Source organism: Taurulus bubalis (assembly GCF_910589615.1).
Source record: "Taurulus bubalis genome assembly, chromosome: 14".
Classification (NCBI taxonomy): domain Eukaryota; kingdom Metazoa; phylum Chordata; class Actinopteri; order Perciformes; family Cottidae; genus Taurulus; species Taurulus bubalis.
This window is the reverse complement of record NC_136602.1, coordinates 17602389-17628727: the sequence shown is the minus strand read 5'-3', so window position 1 is coordinate 17628727 and position 26339 is coordinate 17602389. Positions and strand designations below refer to the sequence as shown.

Here is a 26339-nt window from a genome sequence, read left to right as displayed (position 1 = left end):
TGTCAGACTGTCTGCTAAAGGGGTGGAAGACAGAGAGAGATGACAAGAAAGAGAGATAAAGCTTGAGAGAGCAGGAGAAAAATGATGATCAATGTCAAAATACTATTACCCTGTGACAGCCAAGGTTTTCCTTGTCTTGTTCTTCATGATCGCGGCACTTCTCTGTGATTGTGCCGCCTCTCTGCCACGCAGCTAGAGCCGACCAATGGATGATTACTAACTTGAAGGGTTCACAGATAGAAAAGCGGGCCAGAAGCATGTTTTATTCAGCTCTTATTACATAAATTCTGTGTTGCAGTTCCGATTCCTCCTTTGCATGAGTATTTCTGTAGCCCAGAAATGTCTAGGGCTCCCGGTGCTGTATTGAGCATCGTTTGCTCCTCTTGTCTTCAAGCTTTTCATCTGCAGAGCGGGCCCTCACACAGAAACAATGATGACCCAGTTCTGAGTCTGTCTCTGTCTTACAGCCAGTTCTCTTCTGTCCTAATCATAGTCCCTCAGCTCCAAGAGCTGCCGCGCTCCCAAGACAGGGGAGAGAGACAGAGAAAGAGAGGGGGAGAGAGAGAAAGAGAGAGAGAGAGAGAGGGAGAGAGAGAGGAGGAGGAGGAGAAGACAAGGAGAGATTAAAAAAAGGGAGAGCAAGGCGAAAAGAAAGTCATCATGAGAGAGCGGAAAGAGACGGAGAGCTAATCTCTTAGGAGGACGAAGAGAAAGCATGACAAAATATAAGGATGGATGAATCGATCTATTCACAGATAGAAATATAAAAAGAGTGAGAGACAGAGAAGGTTAAACCACAGCACCTTCACTGATGCATTCCCTACAGAGAGCACATCTAAAGGCAGGATTGATTCCATGACAGGTTGTGGAAGTGAAATATAGTCTTGATGCACCGCGCTCCTTCATCTGCACAGATGTCTCTGGAGATGCAGGAAATCAGGTCATCCTGCTCATCATCAGGTGTGACTATACATTTGCTAGCAGGGTTAAGGAGCCCTGTTGTGCTTATGTAATTTATAACATGGGACCATACTTTCCCAATGGCATTCCTGGATATTAAACAAGCATATCCAGCTATGCACAATTTATATTTTCTGAAGGCCTGTGAAAATAAAAATAAAGATGTTGGAGTGACATAAAAGGTCAAAAGATTATAAACCAGTAAACCAACTGATTTAAATCAATGGATTAGATTTATTGGAAGCATTTGGTGGAAAAAGGGGCATCTCCAAGAGAGTTTATTTCATAGTTTTGTACCTTGATAATCTGCTCAGATGGTACATTTTATACTGTAGGTCTTTTATAATTTCACTGACAACCTGATCAGGGCAGAACAATGACGGAGATACATATATAACTGTGTGAACATGCTGTGATGAAATGTAGTGTAATGAAGGGTTGAAAAGATGAAACTCACTCAACATGTATATGTACTAATTTGTGTCTCAAATCTTTAGAGTCAACAATATGTTTTTGACAGCATTTCAGCTGTTTTTGGTGTTCCAACTTACTTTGATCTGCTTTCTTGCCCAACCATGACAAGCAATGGAGCGTTTGAACGTCTATTTTTTGAAGAGAGTGCAGAATGGTGGTGGTGGTGGGGGCAATAACATTCTGTGACTGCGGCTTCCTGTTGATGTCACTCAGGTCTACAGTCAGTGATGCAAATGGACAGGAGAGTAAACACTAGATAAATTGTGCATCCAGCATGAAAATATCTCCCTCTCCCAGACACCCATATTACTGGGGTTAGTGCCAGCTGGGGACTGTGGGGATGGATTTGACCTTGCCAGTCTCCCCATATCTGGCACAGTATCAAGTTAAAGAGTGATATTAGATGATAAAATCTGCGTTTATTGGAGAAAAATAAATAAAAATGTGAGCCACTTTGAGAATGCAAGATGTCCCATTGCACAGCCGTTCTAAAGACATTTGACGTTAAGATAACGGGATCGTTAAAGTAGACGTGAAGCATACATTGCCACACTGTATCCTGTGTGTCTGGGGGACGGGATGTGTGAAGGAGTTAGAGTCTATGGTCAAGAGTGCCAAAGCTGGAGAGGCACAGAGTTGGCATTTTGCTGGCAACAAGCTGGTTTTGGGGGAGGGGGATTCCTTGCCTGGCAGTGTCTGCCTCTCGGAGTAGAGGGACCACATCTCAATAGCTCCTAAGCTCTCTGCATAATGCTAAGACATGTATCCTTGAGGGAGCGTGGCTTGGAGTTGAAAGTCAAGCAAGGACGGAGAATTAGCAGTGCCAACCAGAAGATTCCAGCTCCAAAAACATTTGCAAAAAAAGTGTTTGAATAGCTATGTTTATATGGGTTGATTATGCTTCACCTCAATGATAAATGATACTTTTAGTGATGCAGATATATGCAAAATTACGACAACATATGATTTATAGCAATACACATAGAATTGGCAGTCTTTAGATGCACACTTTGATAGGCTCATAAATATAGACATCTGTGCTATGTTTGTGTTTGTGTTATCTGGGACTTTAACTGCATGTGGTTCGATTTTCCACCCTGTGATGTACATCTCTGACATGAAGAGATGAATTACACCCACAGCTCATTTCCTCCTCCTTCCCAACCTATACACAAGGTGACCTTGCGTGTAACACAATTTACAACTGAATGACATGTTTGCTGTTCATGGGGCTGCCAAGCCGCATCAACAGTGCTAGTGCAGTGGAACAATGCTCAGCCGGTCTGTAGAACCGAATGGCACAATTTAATGTCTTTGTCACCATATGCCTTCCATCTGCTTTGCTTACACTGATCCTTTCTCTCTGCAATGAGACTGCAGACAGTTATGGCATGTACTGGTGGATAAACAAAGCACAGATGAGATTTGGCCGTTAACAACAGCCTCCAACTCATCTTGCTGTAAATTGTGAGCTGAACTATCGTGGAGCAGAATGACAGAATGTGGATTCAGTGCTGAAGCAAAAGCACAACGCTCCCTGATGATCCCTAGCTTTTGAATACCACCATAATACCTTCATACAAGTGTAAGATGCAACCGCTGAGCCCTGACCGAACCTCCTCGACTTGTTTTGCGGTCTAAATCGATGACAGTATTGGCCGCACCTCGTCACCCTGTCCCCATTCTCCACCAACCAGTGGCTGATGATGTTAAATATTGATTTGCATGTCCACCCATATCACTACGCCTTGGCTTTGCTGTCAAGTCCATTTAGAGGAAGCCTTTTTAATGGCCCTTTGATGCCAAGTGTGTGGCAGTAGCCAGAGCAGAGGTGCAGAAGGAAGGGGGGCAAAAGTCCCTCAGGGTAGAAAACACACGGCGCACAAGAAGGCAAAAAAGCATAATGCTGCATCGAGATTCTCATAATCTATCACCAAGTCGAGAGTCAACAATACACAGTATCCAGCAGTGCAGTAAGAAGCTACACAATGACTATATTTAGAGTATAAACCTGCAGTTATCCATGCAAAGGGAATACGTTGCTTGGTGAATCAAATGAGCTTGTACACTATTTCCCAATTAGTCATTTCAGCATGGATACACTCTTCTGCTTCATATAAACAGCCAACAGCCTCGCCTGAACTTAGACACACAAACAAACAGAGATACACGCCTAAATGGATACACGCAGGCACATACACGCAGAGAGTGAGAAACACTGGTTTATGAGTTGCTTCAGAGACAAGATGGCCTTTGCAGAAAACACAAGGGTTAAAGGCTAAGAGTGAGGGTCAGTGTTAGGTCCCTGTTTCAGTGGTCTGTAGACATGGGTTCAGGCTGAAAACTAATGCCACACGAGACCATGGGAGAGATGACGAGGTTCAGGTTGACGAGGCAAAGGATGTAAATGACAAACTTATGTTAACGCTTTTAATCAAAACCCCTTTACTTTTCCTTCAAACAACCAGGGTTTTTTGGTTTCGCCCAGGTTCCACAAGAACTCAGCCTGGGAAAGTTTCACACAAATCAGTTGCTGTTGATGGGTTTGTTTTCCTCTCTCTTTTTTTCTCTCTCTCTCTCTCTCTTTCTCTCTCTCTCTCTCTCTCTCTCTCTCTCTCTATCTCTCTCTCTCTCTCTCTATCTCTCTCTTTCTCTCTCTCTCTCTCTCTCTATCTCTCTCTTTGTGAATTTTAGAGGCCGCTTCAGTCAGACAGCGACAGTTCATCATGTCGCGAGAGAAACCAGTGGCCTTTATTCTCACTGCAATGGTCCCTGACATTGACTGAATGGCAGAGTGAAGAAGAAACCTACAGAGACAACAGAGGGGTTCAGACAGGGTGGGGAAAGGAGCATGAAGAGAGGCAGGAAAAAAAGAAGATAGACAGACTAATGACTATGGAGGAGAAAAACCGCATCCCCGTCAGTAAGACAAAGACTCCAAAAACCACCTTGTGTCAACGTCCCAGCGCCAAAAAATAAATACACAGCTACATTAAAGCTAAGGTATTCTCTCTGCAATCCTGAAGTGTGTACAGGGAGCTGAGTCACAATATCCATTTGAACTGGGAGAAGCCCATTCAAACACAGCCATGCTGGGACAGATAGTGCGGGCAGCATCCTGGGATAGACTGATTATGGGCAGACCGCAAAGGCGGGGAATGTGTAAAACGGGGTTGGTCTCCATAAGACTCTCGGTGTGAAATCCGGAAGTCTTTATTGTTATAATGTCATTAGCTCATCCTGTGTCCCACTTCTGAAGATTTGCATCATCCTCCTTAAACCCCTGTTTATTTATTTATTTGCATGGAAAATATAGGTCAGGCATTCATGCAAACCATACATTTTTTATAGTTTTGCAGCTTTAATTCAAATGTCTGCAAGCCGCCCCTGTGAGCCAATCCGCCGCAGACGCTGAGTCTGAATTAAACACAAACAACACACACAATGCGCAGCAGTGCAGGCCGTCTTTTCAAAAGCCTGAAGTATTTTGAAATATCCCTGCTGATACCCTGTCTGTGGCATGATTACAAACATGCTCTTCTCAAAGTGCATGCTATGATATTCAAGGTGAAGGGAGGACAGAAACCTCTGCTTCTGACTGTGGCTGATTAACAAACCAAGGATTCTTACTCCACGGTGGACATGGAGGACAACATCCGGCTAAATGTAAAACGTCTATGCAGCTACATCCTACAAACCCTGCCAACAACCCAGCAATCACCTGTACAAAAATACATGGGTACTTATCTATCAATTTCGAGCTCAATTTCTAGGAGGCATAAGCGAGCCCAGGGGCTGTACCAGTCGTCATAACTGTGATTATATGAGTCAACCATGGATGCTCACGAAGAAGCCTGAAACTGAAACGCTATATATAAAGGCACTATAAAAAACAGCCCTGACATCAAGGTTCTGTGGTCTGATATGAGGGTTCTATGCTCTGACCTCAAGTTCTCTGACCTCAGGGTTCTGTGCTCTGATCTCAGGGTTCTGTGCTCTGACCTTAAGGTGCTATGGTCTGACCTCAGTGTTCTCGAACCTCCGGGTTCTCTGATCTCAGCTTTCTGTGCTCTGATCTCAGGGTTCTATGGTCTGATCTCAGGGTTCTATGCTCTATGACTTAAAATGACATGTGTTTATTAAAATCCTGAAAGTCATGGGGACTTCCTGAAGCAAGGGATCTGCTTATATTGTCTATTTTAGGTATACTATATGGCCCAAAATCAAAATTGACAAACCAATTAATGTTGTACATCAGGCATAATACCAGTGAGCAACACCTCTGTGGTGTTCTAGTGGAAGGAAAGGAACAGGATTGATATTGTTATATCCACTGGTTCATTTTACATCCATTCAAATCTGATTAGAGTTTGATCTGAAGCCCTGTTTCAGAGCAAGGGGGAAATTGTCCGTACTTTTAAACAAGGTTTCTTCTGGGATGCAGCTGAGCAATAACTGTCTCTTGGATGATATAACAGGAGATAAAAAAAAGAAAGTAAGAGGGAAGATGTTAAGAACTATTTGATTTTTCATTAATTCATTTTCTCAGCTCAGCGGTTTGCCAAATGACACTGCATTTCAATTACCACCATTTTCCTGTTCCCTTACATGTCTGCCAAATTAAACAGATTCCTGTTTGTTGCTTTCAATCTCAATGGACTTGAATTGCATCTGTTTAAAACCTGTTTACTTCTGTGTCTATTTTCATTGATTATATTTAACTGCACATAAAGGGATACAAATTCTGTAATGCATGCTTTAAAGCCAAATGTGAAATACAGTTGTAGTATGCATGTTAACAATCCAAAAGGTTCTCCAGCATTTTTTTCCAGTGTGGGCAAAACCACTTGTTTTAGACGACCTCCATCTGGCTTAGGAAAAATGCTCCAAAAGAAATGTAAGCTGTTAGTTATGCTTGATAAGAGACAGATAGACAGGTTCCTCAGCTGAGTGGAGCTATAGTATTATATCTTGAATGTATTAAATGAGTAAAATCAATAAGCTTGCTGGACCATAAAAACACATTTTTTATTTCACGGTCTGTCTAAAAATGAAATTGCCAAGAGAACAGAATTTGACCATGGTTAACATTAGAAATGGTCACTTTCTCCGTGTGGCCACGCTCTCCGTCCTCCAATCCTCTGTCCACAGCAGCCAGTTTGAGACTTCGATGCACATAAGAGGACAAGTATGATCACAAAACGTCAGAATTGCAATTGATTACTTTGGCATTGTAATTTCCTACAATACTAGGTGATGTACCAGAGTCAAGAGGCGTCAATGAAGTGATGAAGACACTATGCATTAAATAGGACTGATATACAGGAAAGAAAAAATCATCCACTCCTATAGTATAAGTAATAATATTTGTTCTTTTTGAGCCCCACTGGCTCTGAAATGATGGTGTTGACCCGTTGCTCCATCTCATCACAGCACAAGCAGCAGGTCAAACCCCTCTTGTTTGACACTTAATAGAAACATATATCCAGAAAACCAAGTCCCATATTCCTATTAGCCTCAACTACTTGTGACACGCCATGCTAAACTGCTACGCTAATGGCCATGTTAGGATAAAAATACTTGTTCAAGTACAAATGTTATAGCGGTTCTGAATGGCCACACTCAAGGGTGGGGTGAAAGGCTGTCCGTCGTTTAAACATTGTGAAAACGGAGCACTTTTTTCAGACAGTCTCCTTGAAGGAGTTCATAATGTTGCCAAATGTAACAGAAATAGTTGTGTGGAAATAATGAAAAAACAAAGATTAAGAGAGAAGTTTAAAGGTTGGCAACTTTCTCTGCTTCACAAATGTAGACAAGCGCTGCCTAAATGTTGCTCTCTGAAAGTTACAGGAATTGTCAGACGCAGGTAACAACATGACTTTTGCTTCATTACTTCTATTGCTTTTTTAGTAAAAGCAAAGTTTTCTCAATTTTTCATACCCAACATGTTTCTTGTTGTATATTGAGGATGTATTATGGTGTCACAGGACTCCTCCTGGCATTGTTACAGGCTTTAAGCCCAAACCGAATGGTTGACACATTTATCTACAGCTCATTTCAGAGACATGAGTGAATGTATCCGTGTTTTAACATCAATGAGTCCACTTGCAACCAAACAACAGTGATGTCTGTATCATGCTCTTTTTACAAAAATGTACTGATATAAATATGTGATACTAAGTATATAGCATCAAGTTAGTAGAGCACAGTTCACATCTGCAGCTCTGACAGAGCGGCAGCATCCATCAGAGAACCAGCAGTCAGAAATAGTGCTGACTGTCCTGGTTGAGCGTCTCACCCACTAAAGTAGAATGATGTCGTTAGGTAGGTGTTTGGTGTCACACATTGCCCCAGCTGCATGGTGGGTGCCCAGTGCACGTAACATCCCAGCTGTTGTAAAAGTAAAATCAGGTTTAGCCAGCTGGGTTCACAATTTATAATGTCATTATATCATAAGTTAGTGGGAGCAGCTGGAGAGGACACATCAGGAAAAAGATAGCGAGAGATTGCACTGATGAGGCACAACACAGATACACTGTTGAGTCCAGCCTCTGATTAGGTGTGCTCTCAGTTTTAAATAGAGCAGGGCGTCTTCTCGTCAAGCTCTGTCACTGAGGAGCTTCTTTCAAGTCCCTCGTTTAAAAGTATCAAAAGTGAATGGGAGAAAAGGTGTTGTTTTGTTTGTTATCATGTTTTATTATAATATTAAATATAAAAAATTAAGGAAACACATGCAATGTCAAATGTGGGATTCCTATCATGGAACATTGATGTCCATGAAGACTAGATATTGTATGTACAGTAAGAGTCTGAGGACAATGTAGGTGTGTACTGTAGTGTGCTATGGGATGCAAAGAAGAATGTTACAATTGTAGCTATTTTCACTTTTATCCAGGCCTCTATACAACTATAACTGTCAGTTTCTTATAATTCTAATATTATCATAATGTAGATCAAATAAGCAGCAAGATACACATTGTAAAATAAAATACAAAGTAATATAAATAAACAGTAAAACAGAAATAAAACAGTAAAAAAATTCACAATAGCAGTATTATATATACAGAGTAGACAGAATAACAATTTATTTAAAAATGTACTTATATTGCACCAGTTGACGTAATTAAACAGTAAAACAGGAATAAAACAGTAAAGAATCCACAATAGCAGTATTATATATACAGAGTAGACAGAACATTTTTTTATTTAAAAATGTACTTATATTGAACCAGTTGAAGTAATTAAAGTGACCAAAGTGATTGAATGTATATGTATGTTTATAGTGATCGCGTCATGGACTGATAAACAGTACATCAGACACTGCTTTGGTAAAATAAGTTATCCAGTCATGCCACATGTTGTTGACTTGTATCTTATAAAGTATTCTTTATGCCTGACATGAATTAGTATCGCTCAGATTTACAATTTTACATTCATAAACCATAATTACAGATCTCATTCCATGACATAACTGGAATAGACAATGATGTATTTCATTTGGTGATTTTTGTGTGTGTGGCAACACAGCTGTCCCCGTGTGTGACTGTGCGGGCATGTATGTCTTTGTGTATATGTGTGCGCGTCTAAGTGAGTGCTGCAGTAAAGCAGCAGAGCTGACAAGCGCACCATCGGCCCTTGGTGGCACATCAGGGACAGCTGGATGTTGTCAGGCAGCAATAACGCTGATGGAAATGGGCTGATTGCAGCTCACAGGCCCCTCCCTCTTATATATCAGCTTCACAGCACTCAAGGGTGGAATACAGCAGCGACAGGCTGCACCACACCTCCTGTACAGTACAGGAAAGCCTGCAGCAACAGTATGTGCAAATGTTGCTTTTACCCTCCAGATGGATGGGAGATAAGACTTCAAGGTAGTTTAGGAGGTCTCATATGTTACCATTAAATATACATTAAAGTTTGATGTGTTTGGCACTTTTTAAATTGTAATTTGTTAAAAACAAACACATATTTATAACATATTCTATTAAAAAAAAGTATATGCTATTTTTGTATTTATTTCATCGTGTACTGTATGTGTATTACAGATTGAATGACATCTTTTCTTTCTACGGCATGTACACCATTTAAACTGGAAAAAAATATCTGTTCTGGTTATCGTGAAGGATTTAATCTATGACATGAGAAATACAAATTATTGTTCTATCTTATAGTGTGTCAAAGATTCTCTCATAATAATTATGTGCAATCTTTTCTCTGGGAATGTTGGATATGAGCTGCAGGCATTCACACCACCCACATAGGCTGCACCACCGTCAGACTAATCTCCAAAAGCATTCTAATTAGTCAGCCATGGCTCCTTTTTCCAAAAGAATGTAAGATGTTAAGGTCTAAATAGATTGTTTGGAGCCACAGTGGCATACGATGTGATTGATTTGAGCACTTTTGAGAATATGAAGGATTTTTTAAACCCCAAAAATTAAATTACGTAAATCAACAGATATGGGTAACATTGCACCCATTATGCATACTGCAAACGAGCCATGAGAGTAGAAAGCAATGTAAGGTATTGCAAACACACCCTGTCTTTAAAGTCATGTACTGGGGTTATAATGTATTATTAATAAAAAAAATAAAACACTGTGGTGGTACTATAAAGAGCATGTTTAATTATATGTGTGGGGTGATTTATTAGAAATTAAAAATTAGGCAAAGTACAAACATAAATCAGTTCAAGAAAAATGTATAAAACCAATATTTCTTGAGAAGTAAGAGGACATGATGGGGCCTTATCTCTCAGGACTATGACGCTCGTTGTTAATGTTGTTTTTGATATCAGGGTGATTATTTTGAGTGTATATGTGACAGACATTAAGTTCGTTATCTAAATTATAGAAAGGTTTAAGAAGTTGTAAGTGTTTATTTCTGCCTACCCCTTTTTCGGAAATAAATAATTGTATTTTTTCTTGTTTAGTTTTCTTCTTATTTGTTATATGTTGGAAATAATTCGATCTATCTAAACTAAAATCCCTTGTTATCCAGTGTATATGTTTTCAGTCAGGACCATAAGAGGGTTTTAATGTGTATCAGTGGAGCCACACATACCTCAGTGAGATGCATACAGACATATGAGCAATAATAGATGAACATGATTTAATGTGCAAGGTAAAAAAACTGTGACAAACTGTTTGCATTTGTGTTAAATGACTATCTCACTTTAAATCGCATCACAGAAAAACATCTTAATTAGAACCAGCCATAATCCACCATTCAATGCTGACCTTTTAAAAAAGTTTACTCAAATTAATTGTGCTCATAAATTACCTGATGCCTTGGGGCCTTAGACACTGAACAAAGAGGAAAATAAATATACTATTTCAGTTGGCAATCTATTTGGCACTGTGCTTATGTTTGATTTGCCTGCACGTAAAGGTTAGTCTATAATTGTCCGTCGTGACATCCCTGGTGGTTTGGCTTCTTGGGTCGGAAAACAATATGCAGATTTGGGTGAATCGCCAGGAGATATGAGACTTCCCCAGAAAAACTAGTTTTAGTCCAAATGTTTACATGTATCTGTACAAGGGCCTCTTGTGGCTGAGCAAGTTGTTGTCTCTCAGATTTACTGTTGACACCAATATTTCCCAAACCTTACCAAAAGGTTTTGATACCTAAACCCGACCCGACTGTTCAACCATAGAGGTGACAGTCCAGAAAGCACATAATCGCATGTGTCACATTTCTTAGGAATCCATTTTGCAGCAGCGACATGGGTTTCGTTAGTTACTGACAAACGTTGTCGTTCTGGGACACCAGCGGAAAAAGATCACATGCATCACTTTGGAAGGCGATGACAAATTACCTATTTTAGCAATTAATCTGGTGAACTTGTTGGGGAACGTGTTCCGTCTGGACAACTGGCCTTTGGCACTGCTTAAGTGGCTTTTATACCCGCCGTGTCTAATCCTCCTTGAAGTCCTCCTACAACTGCTTTGCTTATAAATTCCACTTTCTACTCATCATCATGGCGGACATCCCTGGTTAAAAGAGTCTTTTATTTTAGTGAATAAGTTGGTAATAAAATTCATGAAACTTATTTGAACCAGTCTTCACCATCACTTATCCTGCGTCGTACCGTGATATTGTCACATTGTTCTCAAGGGTATACACAAGTCCTTTTGTTTCTAATAACCATTATTGTGTCTTTGCCAGGAGCAACAAGCCAAAGGCTGTCTTTAAGATAACAGCATGGGTGGCGAGATGGAAAGACATCAGCAAAACTTTACAATCTTCCACGGCAATCTCTGCACAGGTTTAACGCTTCAGTTGTTCAATCCCAGTGAATAAAACACACTGGCCGTCTGCCAGAGAATATGTTTGATGACAACAACAAAAAACACCACAAAACAAATAGAAACATACATTGAATGTAAATCTTCATTATCAACATCTATTGCTTCAAATTGAAATGGGGGCCACCACATTATCCTGATTAGTGTCATTTTGTTTGTGTTACTGATAATAAAGGAAAAGGTCATATTTTGCCCCCGGGGCTGGGTGCAGCTTTAGAGAAATCATGAGAAATTAGCTGTGAGAAGGTTAAACCATCCATTCCCATCCCAGCAGTAGGTAATTAGTGTAAATGAATAAATCTAGGTGGTCATGGCACACACTAGATTCAAATTGCTATGAAAAATGTAAATGTTAATGCAGTGTCAGAGATTAAACTGAGGGAAGGAGAAGGGAGGAGGTCTGGGGTAGAAGAGGATTAAGAATCAGCTTTGAAGGGCTTTTCCCATGTGCTACAGAACCATATCTCACGTTTTGCTTTTCCACGGCTTTCTACGGGGACCGTTTTCACTCAGTTCAGAAAACCCAATCTCCTCTGTGACCTTCTCTTGCCCACTGGTTTCTGGTGATTAACACACACACACACACACACACACACACACACACACACACACACACACACACACACACACACACACACACACACACACACACACAATTTCATGTTGTAATATGGAACATTGACAGCATCCACATTGCTACAACCTACAGCATCTGACCACAATGCCACAGTATCTTAATCGCAGCACATTTCTGTAAATCCTGGACCTAAAATAATAACAAGTAATCTAGCGAAACATCTAGTAAAGTAACATGTTGATATCTGCTTTCACTTGTTTATTGTATGTTTACATGTTACTGGTTCCGTCTCTCTTTGTATGAATGCCATGATCTAGACAGCTGAGCACATCATTACTGTTATCCCACTGCCATTCTCCTCCTGCTTTATTAAGACAGGAAGGAGACGCCCCCTCCTCCCTCGCCAAAAGGATCCTCATTACAAACTCTCTCTCTCTTTGTTTTCTCCTGCCTGGTCAGCACACTGCTCCTCTGGGGCTCCTTTGGCGCAGCTTGAACACATAAGGAGTCTGTTTAGATGCTCATATACATATTTATCACAATCCAAGACAGTACAAGTCCTATGGTAATATGCGGTTTGAAAATGTGTAAGCTGAAGATACAGGAAGGTGTGTGCACCGTGACTGGGAGTCTTGTGTAAATACACCAGTTCCTGCATCTGCATGGGCTGCAGACATGTTGCTGTAAATCACATCACAGGACGAACCATATGGTCAGCCTTTCCAGCATCCATGGGACTCCTGCCAACACAGAAACAGCTTCGTCAACACATTGCTTTCCATATTTTAGTTGTAGCAGAGCATCATGCTGTTCTGCAGGCATAGGCAGCCTTGTAGCTCTGAGAATATGCAGGTTTTTGCTCCTAAAGATCACAGATTTTATATGAAAAGCACCTTCTGTCTGCTTGATGTTCTGCTCATGAGTGGAATCGTCTGCTGTGATGTTTGGTTGGAAAGGAAACCGGCACAATTTAAACCCTGTCACTAAACCATTTTACATTTAACGACTGAGCTTGTGCTGCAGGTGAGTTTATCTGCATCAGATGAGGGACGAGAAGCTTGTAAAACCTGAAGCTGAACCAGTTGAGGTCCTGTGAGGAAAGGTGTGTGTGTAAGAGTTTGTTTTACCTGTCTTGTCTGATTACACATTCACATGGTGGGGACTCCAATTTTTTATTTAATTAATAAATCATTACATTTTAGAGTGCATACTTGGTTTCAGGTTAGGTTAAGATTACACTGTTTGTAGGTGATGGTTTGGGCCAGGGTTGGGATTAGGCTGGTAGAGGTTATGGTTTAGGTAAATCTCCAGGAAATTAATGTAAATCAATGTGATGGCCCCAAATTCATGGAAACCTGACCGTGTGTGTGTGTGTGTGTGATGACAAGTATGCAGAGCTAGCATACAGTATGAGCAGGGAGGTTGTGATGGGTTTCCAGTGTTCCCATAAAAAAAGACAAAAGCACGCAGATGTTTTCAATAATTTGATAGTAACCATAGAGACAGAGGGATTGCACTGATTGAAAAAAATGATTAAGGAGTAACCATAGAGAGAGAGGGAAGGGAGATATGGTGAATAATTTACTTTTAACAACGAGACTGGAGTTAACTGCTTAAATCCAAGACTATGGAGAGCTAAACGTTGTGTGTGGGCAGCGTCAGAGTGAGGGTTGAACCCACTGGTGTCAACATTACCTTATAATAATGACCTTATAATAATCTCAATAGCTTTTTTTCAATTCGGCTTGAATGCTTCAAAAGAGAAAACAGGGTTTGAGTGACAGTTTATGAAGTAAGACTGAAGTCCTTCAGGGCTTCACTTGAGGCAGCTGATTCCCCACCTGAGTGGCCAAACCCTCCACATGTACATGCAATCACAGTCATATGAGGCGAGAGGAGACACTGCACCTGGATTTCTATCTGTAAAATGAATTCCCTGGTACTGCCCCCCGACTTTTAATTTTCTTTACTGAAAGCTATTTAATAGAATATTTAAAATCATCTCTCAGCCTGAGTTTAAAAAGAACTGGGTGTCACCCTGAAGCTGCCTCAGCACCCATAGGTCAGGACTATCATGTCAGCAAAACATCGAGCATTTCCACTGCAGAGCTCTGCTCTGGCCTCAGTGATCTATGCAAAGGAGATAAACTGTGTCCAGACTGAATTAGTATTGCAGGACAATCAATGTTGGTTACGTTATTTAATGCATTCCAAGTCAGTGATTTTAATGAACAATATGGGCTCATAAAGTAGTACTTTATTACTCTCATAAACTAGTGAAGAAGTATATCCTTCCAGTCAAACTTGAGTAGAGTAAAGTAAGCTTGCTGCCAAAAGTGTTTGTAATTTATAAATTGAATATTGATCTGGATGGTTGTAGAATACGAAAAAGGATAAGAGAGATCCTAGTATGGAGTGGGACACGCAATATGTATTAATCACAAATTATCCTGAACTTTATAAGACCTGACCTCACTGAAAAGCACCAATAAAAGTCCACACTGCTTGAGTTTTCTAGTCGCAATGAATGCCGTTCAGAGAGGGTTTTTGTAGTGAAAGGCTTGGAACACCTCAAAATCACACACAGCCTTCCTAACTCTGTAAAAATAGATAATTTTGTGTTACACATTGTTTATTATTAAAACAATAAATCATGCACAAGGTAAATGAAATCTTCAAAATGAACTTAGCCAGTTGTTGGTTGTGTTATATTTTGCACTGCCACTTTTTAATCCATTCCTTACACTTCTGCTTTTGTCTTTTATTGTTTTGGAAAATCTGGACATGGTATTTGTTGTGAATTATCTTCAGAACAGTACTCTAACATATACTGGGTACAGCTCCGCTTAGCACCATTAGTCAGACCCTTTTAAGTTTCCCAGTCATCAATATAAATGTTGTAACCTTCCAGTATAAATGCACAGTTCATAGGTGAAGTAGCAATTAGGTGTAACGCAGATACAAACCAAGAGCAGGTTTTGTGAAATAACTCTCCCTCTATGGTCTACAGTACACTATCACAAAATAACTGAGATTCCTTAAGGGAGGCACCAAACTATTAACTTGCACCACAGCTGGATTCTCACAAGTTCAATCACAGGATGACACACAAATCCATTTCAATCAGGAGAGATAAGTCAGATGAATAAAAGATAATTGTTTATCATTAACAGATGATATGTGATGATAAAGTCTTGACAGAGTCTTTGGCGCTGGGACTCAGAGAGATTTCTAATCGAGGGGCATCTGCTCCGAGCAGCAGCAAGATAAATCCCCCCTTGGAGTCCAGACACTGGTGCTGGTGCCTGATGAGGCTGATAGAATGATGAGTTGATGAAGCTGTTGGACCAGTGAAGACTGGGCGGAGACGAGGAGGGGTGCGTAACAGCAGCATGAACAACCTGAAGGTAGAGAGACAGTCATGTTTAAAAGACACAGCTACAGGATGATAGGCTAGCAATGTTATTGCTTTGTTGTGCTTATTGGATAGAAGAGACCAGCTGATTTAAACGGCTGCTATCATGATTGACAGCGCCGAGCAATGACAGCAAGGAAACTATGAGAAATTAATGGCTGACGTATGAGAGATAAACTACGGGCTTAGGCATGCAAGAGTATGGTCTTCCTGACCGAACTTACGCTAGAGCTTCATTTGGTCAGGCTTCAAGTAATGTGTTTATTTGTAACTGGTGGTTTGGACCAATCAGAGTCCTGGGAGGATCTAAAGGCGTGGCTTAGGTGTGTTACAACACAGAGAGGTGGCTTAGCGTAGATGCTGCACTAGCATCAGTTATATCACAGCTGGGTAGTATGTTTTCATTGAAAGAAGAGCGAAGAGCGGCACTGAAGGCTTTTCTTAATGGAAAAGATGTTTTAGCTCGTCTCCTGACTGACTTCGGCAAGAATTTGATTTCCAAACTGGCTCGATTGGTTGAAGTAAGCTTGTGATAGACAGATGGTTAATTCAATCACCTGTCAAGTATTTTTTTTTAAGGGCCTGCCCTTTTCCAAGCAGTTTCCAGTGAAATATCTGGAGCACCAGGTTAACCAAATCACATTCAATTAAATATACCAAACGAACCACAGAGAAGAATATACAATACCTCTGCAAAGACCACCTCGTACTACAAAGCATGTAATCACACTGGAAACTATGGCTATCAACTTTTATATGACAGCAGAGAGAGTGAGTGTTGGTATAAAGTGTGTGGGAGTCAGGGTGTCAGTATGTGGTGGGCCGGGGTTATAAAGTCTATCAAGTCATTATTGTGTCCACGCACTCAGCAGGACACACACACACACACACACACACACACACACACACACACACACACACACACACACACACACACACACACACACACACACACACACACATGCATAGCTGCAATATTAAATATATCAGAGAGATGGATTGGAAAGTGAGCCGATGTTAAAATGGTTGCTCTTGTGCTTGTGATCCAGAGAAGTTGGTGGCTCTTGCAGCCCGCCTACAGTCTCCGGCTCCTCTGTGCTCTCGAGACAAGTAAAATTACCCCCATACATCTTGTGACTGTGACATATTGATTGTGAGCTGAAGGGGAGGCTATCATCTCGTCTATGGTGTTGTTGTCTTCTCTGGTCAGTAAAAGTGTGTTATAGTCCAAATGTTTGAAAAAAGACATTGTTTTTTTTTCTAATTCAATTCTCTTTCAAATTCTCATTAAATCTGAGACAATTGGCTGAATTTGTGGTCTTTGCGAACAAGCTGAACTAAAAAATGAAATTATGAGAAAGACTGCAGTGTCTGAAATAGAGTTTAGATGCACCACAAGTTTCCGTTTCATAAAACGCACAATAACTCGCATATGGAGACTTCCCACGTACACACTCACATGAATACACACACAAGCTTCCCACTGTTCTTGTGCATGACTGCCGGCTTTCTCTCTCAGACCCCGCAGACTAACGGTCCTCTTTTTCAGGGGCTCTGAGCCCCGTCTGTGGGCAGATGCCATTACTTCCGCCCCTTCCACCTGTCAGGTGCCCTTGCCTGCGTCATGGTGGCGGCGGCGAGGGCAGGCGGCTGTGGGGGTGAACACTGGACGAGATGCTGGATCCTGTCCCTGCCTCTGTGTGCCAGGCCTGCCTCACAGTTCATTTCACAGCCTCCTCTCTGCTCAGCCAAGCCTCACAGCAGGTGTCTCTCTGCAGAAGAGTTCTGCCACCACACACACTTACTGCAGCATCTCTGCGCTCAAACTCAAAACGGCAAGCAGTCACTTCCACACCAGAACAAAATACCTCAGTATTTAACGGGCTTTGGAGAAATTTCCCTGAGATCTTTCTCCCAAATTCCATTGGGATCGCACATCTTGTTATCACTAATAGGGCTTTTAAACCAAAAAATGACCCAGTACTTTCAGTTTTGTTTGAATTACAAATTGGCTGCAATGAGCCCATTCCAGTCATTATACAGCAATCTGCTGCCTGAAGGCCACTGATGCATCATTTGTATTTTCATGAGAATATGCTAGGCAATATAATTATTACGTATATATATACAGTTATTAATGAATTTCCCATTACACATCAAGCTTAAAATAGGATTTGTAATCTTTTTGGATCTTTTTACTAACTTCAGGGAAGCTTCTTAAGCTTCTATAACAATGAATAAAAAAAACAAGCATTTGCTGTAAAAAAAACAAAAACAGCAGAGATTAACAGACAGAGCAACTTTATTTACATGACATCTGAGGAACCTGATTATTTCTACTTTTTCTACCTTTACCGGCTGGTATGTATTTGACACCGTCTGCAGTTACTTCTTAAAAGATGAAGGTGTCTCAGTACAACTACTTTGAAGATAAAGGTTTGCACTGAGGACTGTCATCAAAAGGCAATCAACAAAGGCACAGCTGGACTTCTGCTGCTTTTTAACTTCACCTTTTGACGTTAATACAGAGAGGAGGCTGGAGCACTGCTACGCACTGAAATACGAGGGAAATGTTTAAACTTGCCTCAGAAATTGAAATGATCTGATATCGTAGCACATGTTCACAGTTTTTTTAAGTATCTCAAAATAATACAAAAATGACAGTTGAGACATGTTGAGCACTATATCAAAATGGTTAATATAAATTTTAAAACAAATTGTGCACATGCCAGTGTTGTTGTTAATTTCTACAATGTTTTAGCATCAAAGATTAACTACAGAGTACAGATCTTTGTCAACCACAATGCTGATTGCCGTGCTACTACAGTCGCACTACTGTTTTCATTTTCCGTAAAAATGTGTGATTATGTGATGACAAAGTGCGAGACAAAGGTGATGCTGACACTGTGACAACACCATTACTTCCTCCACTCGTCACTATGAACGTGTGAATAACACAATTACATTTTCTGCTGATGAATGGAGAGGAAATGCAATTAAAGAAAGTAGGAATCCATTTGTGGTTGATGTAAAACGACATCCTATTTATCATATGTAGGCTGCTAGACACGGATAACAGATAAATCACATAACCGCTGGTTCAACATGTGTATTCTGTCACCAGTTATCATGGTTGCTTCTCAAACACTACAATTGTGCGATAAATATGACACTTCATTTATTTTCCTCATTTTTATGTCTGTATTGTCTGTATACTACATGTGTCCTACTATTTGCTTGTGGTTATGGTTACCAAGGTAACATATCAAGTGGCCTGCAATTTGAGAATATTATGGTACCCTGGAATGTTGGCTCCATGTTACCATAGCAAATGTCTCTGTTCCCAGCACACACTTTGTGAGGGAGCTTCATCAGCGCTGCAAACACTAAGACATAATCAGGGTTTATGAACAATCAATATTGTGATGTGGATCCAGGAAGACATTCTCAATTTAATTGTATTCATCTCGTCCTGCTCTTTTTGTCAGTTAAATAAAATAAAAATATATATATAATGTGATGTAAAAAGGCAAATTAACTACTATTAATATAGTAATTGTGCTACTGAAGACAACCCTATTATTAATGCATGGTACATGAGTGCAGTATTACCAAAGCAGCATTAAATAAAACAAATAAAACATAACATTATTATGAAATTGAATATGCCAGCATTTCATAACATTTTAAACCACCACCACCAAAAAGCTAAATCATCTCAGCACTTTAAATAGAATACCAACTTAGCACAAGCCCAACTAGACAAGAAGAGCAAAGGAACTTTATGCATTATACATCGTGCAAAGAGTGCATTACACTTGTATCCCCATGTACTCTCCTGAAGAGATGACTTAACAAGAAAGCTTAAGCACAAGCACAAATTCTGGGTTGGGAATATAAGCAGTTAGCTTCTCATAAGAAAGTCGATGGTATTTCCCAGCAATTTCACATATTTAAAATGCATGAACTGGACATTAATTCAAATCTAAAATATTTAAAGGTACAAGAATATTAGTACACTGCAATATGCTACATGATATAATTTGAGTGGGACATTTTGACACAAATGGTTTGCCTATTAATTGTATGTGCTTTTCTACGTCTATTTAAAAAGGTTCCTTTGGAAGAACTGTTTAGAGGTCATAAGTCCAATTAAAGCAGGAAAGACCAGTGTATTGCAAAGTCGACTGTTTGTACACATTGATGACAAGAGCTCATTAAAAAAATTAAGACTGTCAGAGGATGCATAAATTAAGCAAATTCTGCCCTTAAAAAGAGCGTGTACATTTGCATTGCCCTTTTGAAACACAACATGGACTCTTTATTTCCTGTAGTGCAAACTGAATGCTGTGGCTCCAGGTAAAAGAAACACAGGAAGCAAAACTGGAGACAAATATATCATTCTGATGAGAAATGGCTGTCACTTTAATTGAGACGTTGACTATTGCATATTTGAGCCTGTGCTGCACTAGGCTGCATGAGCCAATCATAAATGCTGTGCGCTACCATTGGCTGAGCTACGGAGAGAGCCGTGCACGGTGCTGTGAAGGGCGGGGAGGGGGGGCTCTCCATCTCCTCTGCGCTCTCCCATTCAACCTCCGTAGTCAGCAGAACGAGTGGCTGAGCGGAGCTGCACAGCATCCACGGCTACAGCATCCTGCAGAGGACTCTCTGAAGGAGAGAGAGAGGGGCAAAGAGAGAAAAGGGTAGATCCACAGATGAGGAGAGTCTGAAAGAAGAAGAGACGCACAGATGGAGTAAGAGTGGGAAATGAAAGGAATTGAGTTAACACCGCTGCCTGCCTGAGGACCACTGCAGCTGTACTAAATCTGGGGCTGTCAGGCCAGCCCTCAGCGAAGCAGTGAGTGAGAGAGGCAAGGGAGCAGAGGAGAAAAAGAAGTGATTTAATAAAGAGCTGATCTCATCACTCTGGACAAGCAGGGATGGGAACCACAAGAGCCTCTCAGTCAGCAGATCAAACTTCACACAGGAAAAGTGCCTTCGGATCACCAGTCTCTTCAGAGGAGTGACAAAACAGGAGCGAAAAAGAGAGTTGTCCTGTTAGTTCCAGAAAGGCGAAACCTCGTACAGGACCTGTGATTGCTACACGGCTGAGTACAGCTCAAGTCTCCACTGTCCCCTTTGGATCTCCCTCACACCTGCCCTGGTCCTGGTGAATGTCTTCTCTGCACGCGAGCCCACTGCTCAGCAGTTGAACACACTCATGGTCGATGCCAAGGGAAGGAACATGAAATGCCTGACTTTCTTCTTAATGCTTCCGGAGTCAGTGAAAAGCAAGTCAAGTAAGAGCGCCAAAAAAGGGAATGCCAGTGGCAGCTCGAAGCTGCCCCCTGTCTGTTATGAGATCATCACTCTGAGGAGCAAGAAGAAGAAGATGGCAGCGGATATTTTTCCCACCAAAAACCCAGAGTCCACCACCACAGTGCAACAGTACCAGCAGCAGAACCTCAACAACAACAACACCATACAGAACTGTAACTGGCAAGGACTCTACTCCACTATCAGAGAAAGGTAAGCACAGCCAGCAAGCCTCTTTCTGTCTCACAACACGTTACAGTTTCACTCAACAGTACATTGAGGGCAGAAAAATCACACACTTTAACTAAACATTTCTCATGAAGAACAAAAGATAAAAGGTTCCACTGCATTTGAATTGCAAGTGTTATGAACTGAGCCTCCATTAGATGTATAAAGATGTACCCCAAAACACTTGCAAGGTAATTATTCTTGTATACTTTATACTACATGGTGTGTGTGTGTGTGTGTGTGTGTGTGTGTGTGTGTGTGTGTGTGTGTGTGTGTGTGCGTGTGTGTGTGTGTGTGTGTGTGTGTGTGTGTGTGTGTGTGTGTGCGTGTGTGTGTGGGTGTGGGTGTTCCCTCTGCCCTGCCCTGACTCTGCTGGGGGCCGCCTCTGTTTACACCCTCTTGGACATATCAGAGGGCGGACAGGCCCCGGGCGTTTGATATGCACAACAGGAGAGGCTGCGCTGTACTAAAACCTAAATATTTACCTTGGCCCATCAGTAAAAGACCCCAGCTGTCCAGAGCAAAGTGTGCGTTTTCCGACCTGGCTTTGTTGTCGCTCCAGAGTTCATGGGGCTGTTTACCCACCCCGGTGACATGTTCCACTATTCAATAATATATGAATGTCGCTTCATTGTTGGTCCCATTCTTTCACAGTGGGGATTTTCCATTCAATTCATTGTCTTGTTTGCCTGTTTTTATGTAGACTTTAAGTGTATTGTAATGAGACTGTTGAATCAATGAAATGTCTTTCGTCTTGCCGGAAGCAGTTGGAATACTTTATACAATGATACAACTCTTGTTTTAAGGGGAGCAAAACATACAAAAATAACTGTAATGTTTTATTTTTCTTCCAAAGGTTAATGGGTATATGTTTTATCACTCACATAAAATACAAATCAATGAGTTTATGTGCATTCATTTCACCCTATCCCAGAGTTATGCGTTTTCTCCTCTTATCTTCTCTACTAAAACAAAAGTAGAGGGTAAAATATGTCCAATTAATTGTCTCCTGTGTTTTGTTGACACTGCTTCCTTCCCTTTTCAGAAACTCCGTAATGTTCAACAATGAGCTGATGGCAGATGTTCACTTTGTGGTGGGTCAGCCTGGAAGGACCCAGCGGCTGCCAGGACACAGAGTAAGAATCTCATCAACCAGTAAAGTCGCGGTGGCAGTGGAGGAAATTAGCAAACAGGCAATCAGCGCAGTGTTGTTCATATCATATCAGCATAAGAATGATCTTTCTCGTTGGCAGCAGTAATGGAAGTTAAATCCTTTGTGCTCCACGCTCACTTCCGCACCATGTGTCTTTTCTAGACAGTCGTCAATTATTTATGTAAATGAGGCAGACGGGTAGAGGCAGGGACTGAGCAAAGGAGGAAGGGATCTCCTCTTCAGCAGTCATCTCACAGAGATGGAGTGCCTTTGTCTCCGCTTTAGCTCAGCTTTTCAGACACAGCGCTGCAATTACTCAACTTTTCACCAAACACACCCAACAGCACACAGTTACTGTGATAAGCCAGAGTTGAATTTGGATTCAACTCTGCATCTCACTTAAATACATGTGTACTCGATTACTTGGTTAGCTTCTAAATTCTGTATTGGAAGTACAATGTCTGCACTATAAGTAGCCCTTATTGTCATAATTAGGCCCATATTAAGTTTATGCCAGTTGTAACATGCTTCTTTGTTTAGTCCACCATATGACCTCATTGCTTTTTCCAAGGTGTTCACAGATAGTAAATGATTAAGGTTTATGGTTGCCTTGATCACGTGCCTCGTCTAAAAGCACATCATTCACTCTACTTCATTTGAATATGATTATAATGTTCACATTAAATCTGATAAGTCATTTTGCAGCCATGAATTTGGCTCGGCTATCCATTCCACGTCCACCCTGTCAGATGAGCCCTGCATGGGTCATCATTTTTTGTTCTTTATATGAGACCCACATGTATAATCTATGATTGGAAGCTGCAGTGCACTTCCTCTGTGCCTTTATAGAAAGCAGTTGTGGAAGGACATTGAGGATGACTTAACTGCACTTTATGCTGAGACATTATACCAATGGGGTATAATGACGTTCACCGCAGCAATCTTTATTGTGTCCATTTGGCAGGAACTCAGATATGCATTATGATTTAATTTACAAAGCTATATCCATACAAGATGGAGGATACCGCTAGCAGCTAAAAGCAGGAATTTATGTGAACATCTGTAAAATACAATGGGTCAAGAGGTGGAACTAATCTTATTCTAATATGTAGTATTTTATACTCGCCCTTCAATAAATTTCAGTATGTAACAACAACAACAGCATTGCTTTTCAAATACCTTTATTTGCCAGGTTTATTTGGGATTGGGTTCACTGCAATTTTAAGTGAAAGTCTGTGTGTCTTTTTCGAGAAAATGTATTCCACCCACGTACACACCGACACATACTTGTGTAGCACACACTCACACACACACAGCGCAGACATGCACACACTAAAACATGAATGTAGTTTAGTATAATAAGAATTCATAGTCTTGTATACAGTGCTTTTCACTGGAATTATTAGTAGCATTGTGTTGCATCTGATTTCATCATAAGTTCAAACAAGTCATTAATTTCAGTTAATTGAACTTTTGCTGCACTCGGTTCAGTTGTGTTATTCAGATTTCCTGTTTTTTGCAATCTTGTTCATTAGAAATCTGTCTCCCTGTCCTCAGGGGAAATAGTAACTGGCTGAGCTCTGCTCATTATGAGAGAAACTCAACAGGTTTAGTCTCTCCACTGATTAGAATGAGGCATTGTTCAATATCCATGAAGACATTTGTGTTTTTATGTAAAGAGCAACATGTGAACTAATTGGATTTAGTACAATTCACATTCCTCCTCTTACCGGATGTCACTGCAGGTCATGTGGTTTCCAGTGAAATCACAGACGAACTACGGCTTGTTTTCATCGCTCTTTTCACTCCGTCATTTTATTTTCTCTTCTTCTTCCAACAGTATGTTTTGGCTGTTGGCAGCTCAGTGTTCCATGCCATGTTTTATGGTGAACTGGCTGAGAACAATGATGAGATCCATATTCCAGATGTGGAACCAGCAGCATTTCTGGCAATGCTGAAGTAAGGATTCTCCTCTCTTACCTCTGAGACATAGTACTTCCTTCAACTAGCCCCGTTCTTGTGTGCGACCTACAATGTCCTTCTTACACAAATAGTGGCATCGTTATGTATAACTGCTGTTTCCATTTGATGTTGGTGGAAAAAAAACAAGGTTTGATGAAACGAGTTCATGCCTATCTCTGTCACAGTTTGGACGAACCTGTCTCGCACTTTCCCTGCCAGATGTGTTCAATTCAGTGTTTCTTCCTCTATCTGAGTTATATAATATCTGGCTATTTTTATTAGATTCATTCTGTTCCTCACAATGAATCACTTCCTCCATCCTCCTTGCTGTTCCTCCATCACATTTATTTCTGGGTTTTGTTTTTCGTGTCCTTGCATGTGAGCTACAGTAGGTAGGTGCTGAGGATGTAGGAGGAATACTATTGTGTTGGCCCATTTGATTAGTTTGCACAATGATTTCACTCTGTTTAGAATCCCATGTCATTGTTTTCCAATATGGACATGAACAGATACAGCATGCTATTGCTTACAATACTGTAATATCTGTCCGCCTTAACCATAAATTCAAAGTTTGTTCACACACAGTTTTTTGTGAAATTAATTCTTCTTAACAAACCATGTGATATTGCATGTACCTTATGTGGTGTTTGATATGATGTCTATAAAACTAAGAAAGTCACACTTTTATGTCAACAGGTACATTTACTGTGACGAGATTGACCTGAGTGCTGACACAGTGTTGGCCACTCTTTATGCTGCCAAGAAGTACATTGTCCCTCATCTGGCACGTGCATGCGTCAACTTCCTGGAAACCAGCCTGAGTGCCAAGAATGCCTGTGTGTTACTCTCGCAGAGCTGCCTGTTCGAGGAGCCGGACCTGACACAGCGCTGCTGGGAGGTGATTGATGCCCAGGCAGAGCTGGCGTTACGCTCGGAGGGCTTCTGCGACATCGACACCCAGACCCTGGAGAGTATCCTACAGCGAGAGACACTTAATGCTAAAGAGATAGTGGTATTTGAGGCGGCGCTCAGCTGGGCTGAGGCTGAGTGCCAGAGACAGGACCTCACCTCGTCGACTGACAACAGGCGCAAGGTTTTGGGCAAATCCATGTACCTGATACGCATCCCTACGATGGAGCTCGATGATTTTGCCAATGGAGCAGCCCAGTCGGGCGTGTTGACGCTTAACGAGACTAATGACATCTTCCTGTGGTACACAGCAGCCAAGAAGCCCGAGATGCAGTTTGTCAGCATGCCTAGGAAGGGCCTGACACCCCAGCGCTGCCACAGATTCCAGTCGTGCGCATACCGAAGCAATCAGTGGCGCTATCGGGGCCGCTGTGACAGCATACAGTTTGCAGTGGATAAAAGAGTTTTCATTGCAGGGTTTGGCCTGTATGGATCTAGCTGTGGCTCAGCAGAGTACAGTGCCAAGATTGAGTTGAAACGTCAAGGAGTACTGCTGGGACAAAACCTCAGCAAATACTTCTCTGATGGTTCTAGTAACACCTTCCCAGTATGTTTTGAGTATCCAGTCCAGATCGAGCCTGACACCTTCTACACTGCCAGTGTGGTTCTGGACGGGAGCGAGCTCAGCTACTTTGGACAGGAAGGGATGACAGAGGTGCAGTGTGGCAAAGTGACATTTCAGTTCCAGTGCTCCTCGGACAGCACTAATGGCACTGGGGTGCAGGGGGGACAGATCCCTGAGCTCATCTTTTACGCTTGACAACCCCCGTGTCCACACTTCACTGACTTTCAGTGCACTTAAGGACAATAGAAAATTATCACTTTGTGCATAGTGTCACTTTCTGGTATTTATTTTTGTCACAATTGTGCAAAAAAAAAAAAAACTTTCAGACCTGTGATAAGGTCTTGTGTGGTTTTGATTTCAGCAAATGGTCCACTTGAGTAGGACCAGATAAATGTCTCAAGATGTTGGAT

General features: G+C 41.2%; 1 protein-coding gene across 1 annotated transcript; it reads left to right on the top strand.

The window, feature by feature from the left end:
- Positions 1-20957: 20957 nt before the first annotated feature.
- On the top strand, positions 20958-26124 carry LOC306746886 (BTB/POZ domain-containing protein 3-like; the record flags this gene model as incomplete). Its single annotated transcript, XM_079229868.1, has 4 exons — positions 20958-21265; positions 22326-22416; positions 24274-24392; positions 25092-26124. The coding sequence occupies 4 exons, from the start codon at positions 20958-20960 to the stop codon at positions 26122-26124; spliced, it is 1551 nt and encodes a 516-aa protein (XP_079085994.1).
- Between the last annotated feature and the right edge of the window lie 215 nt (positions 26125-26339).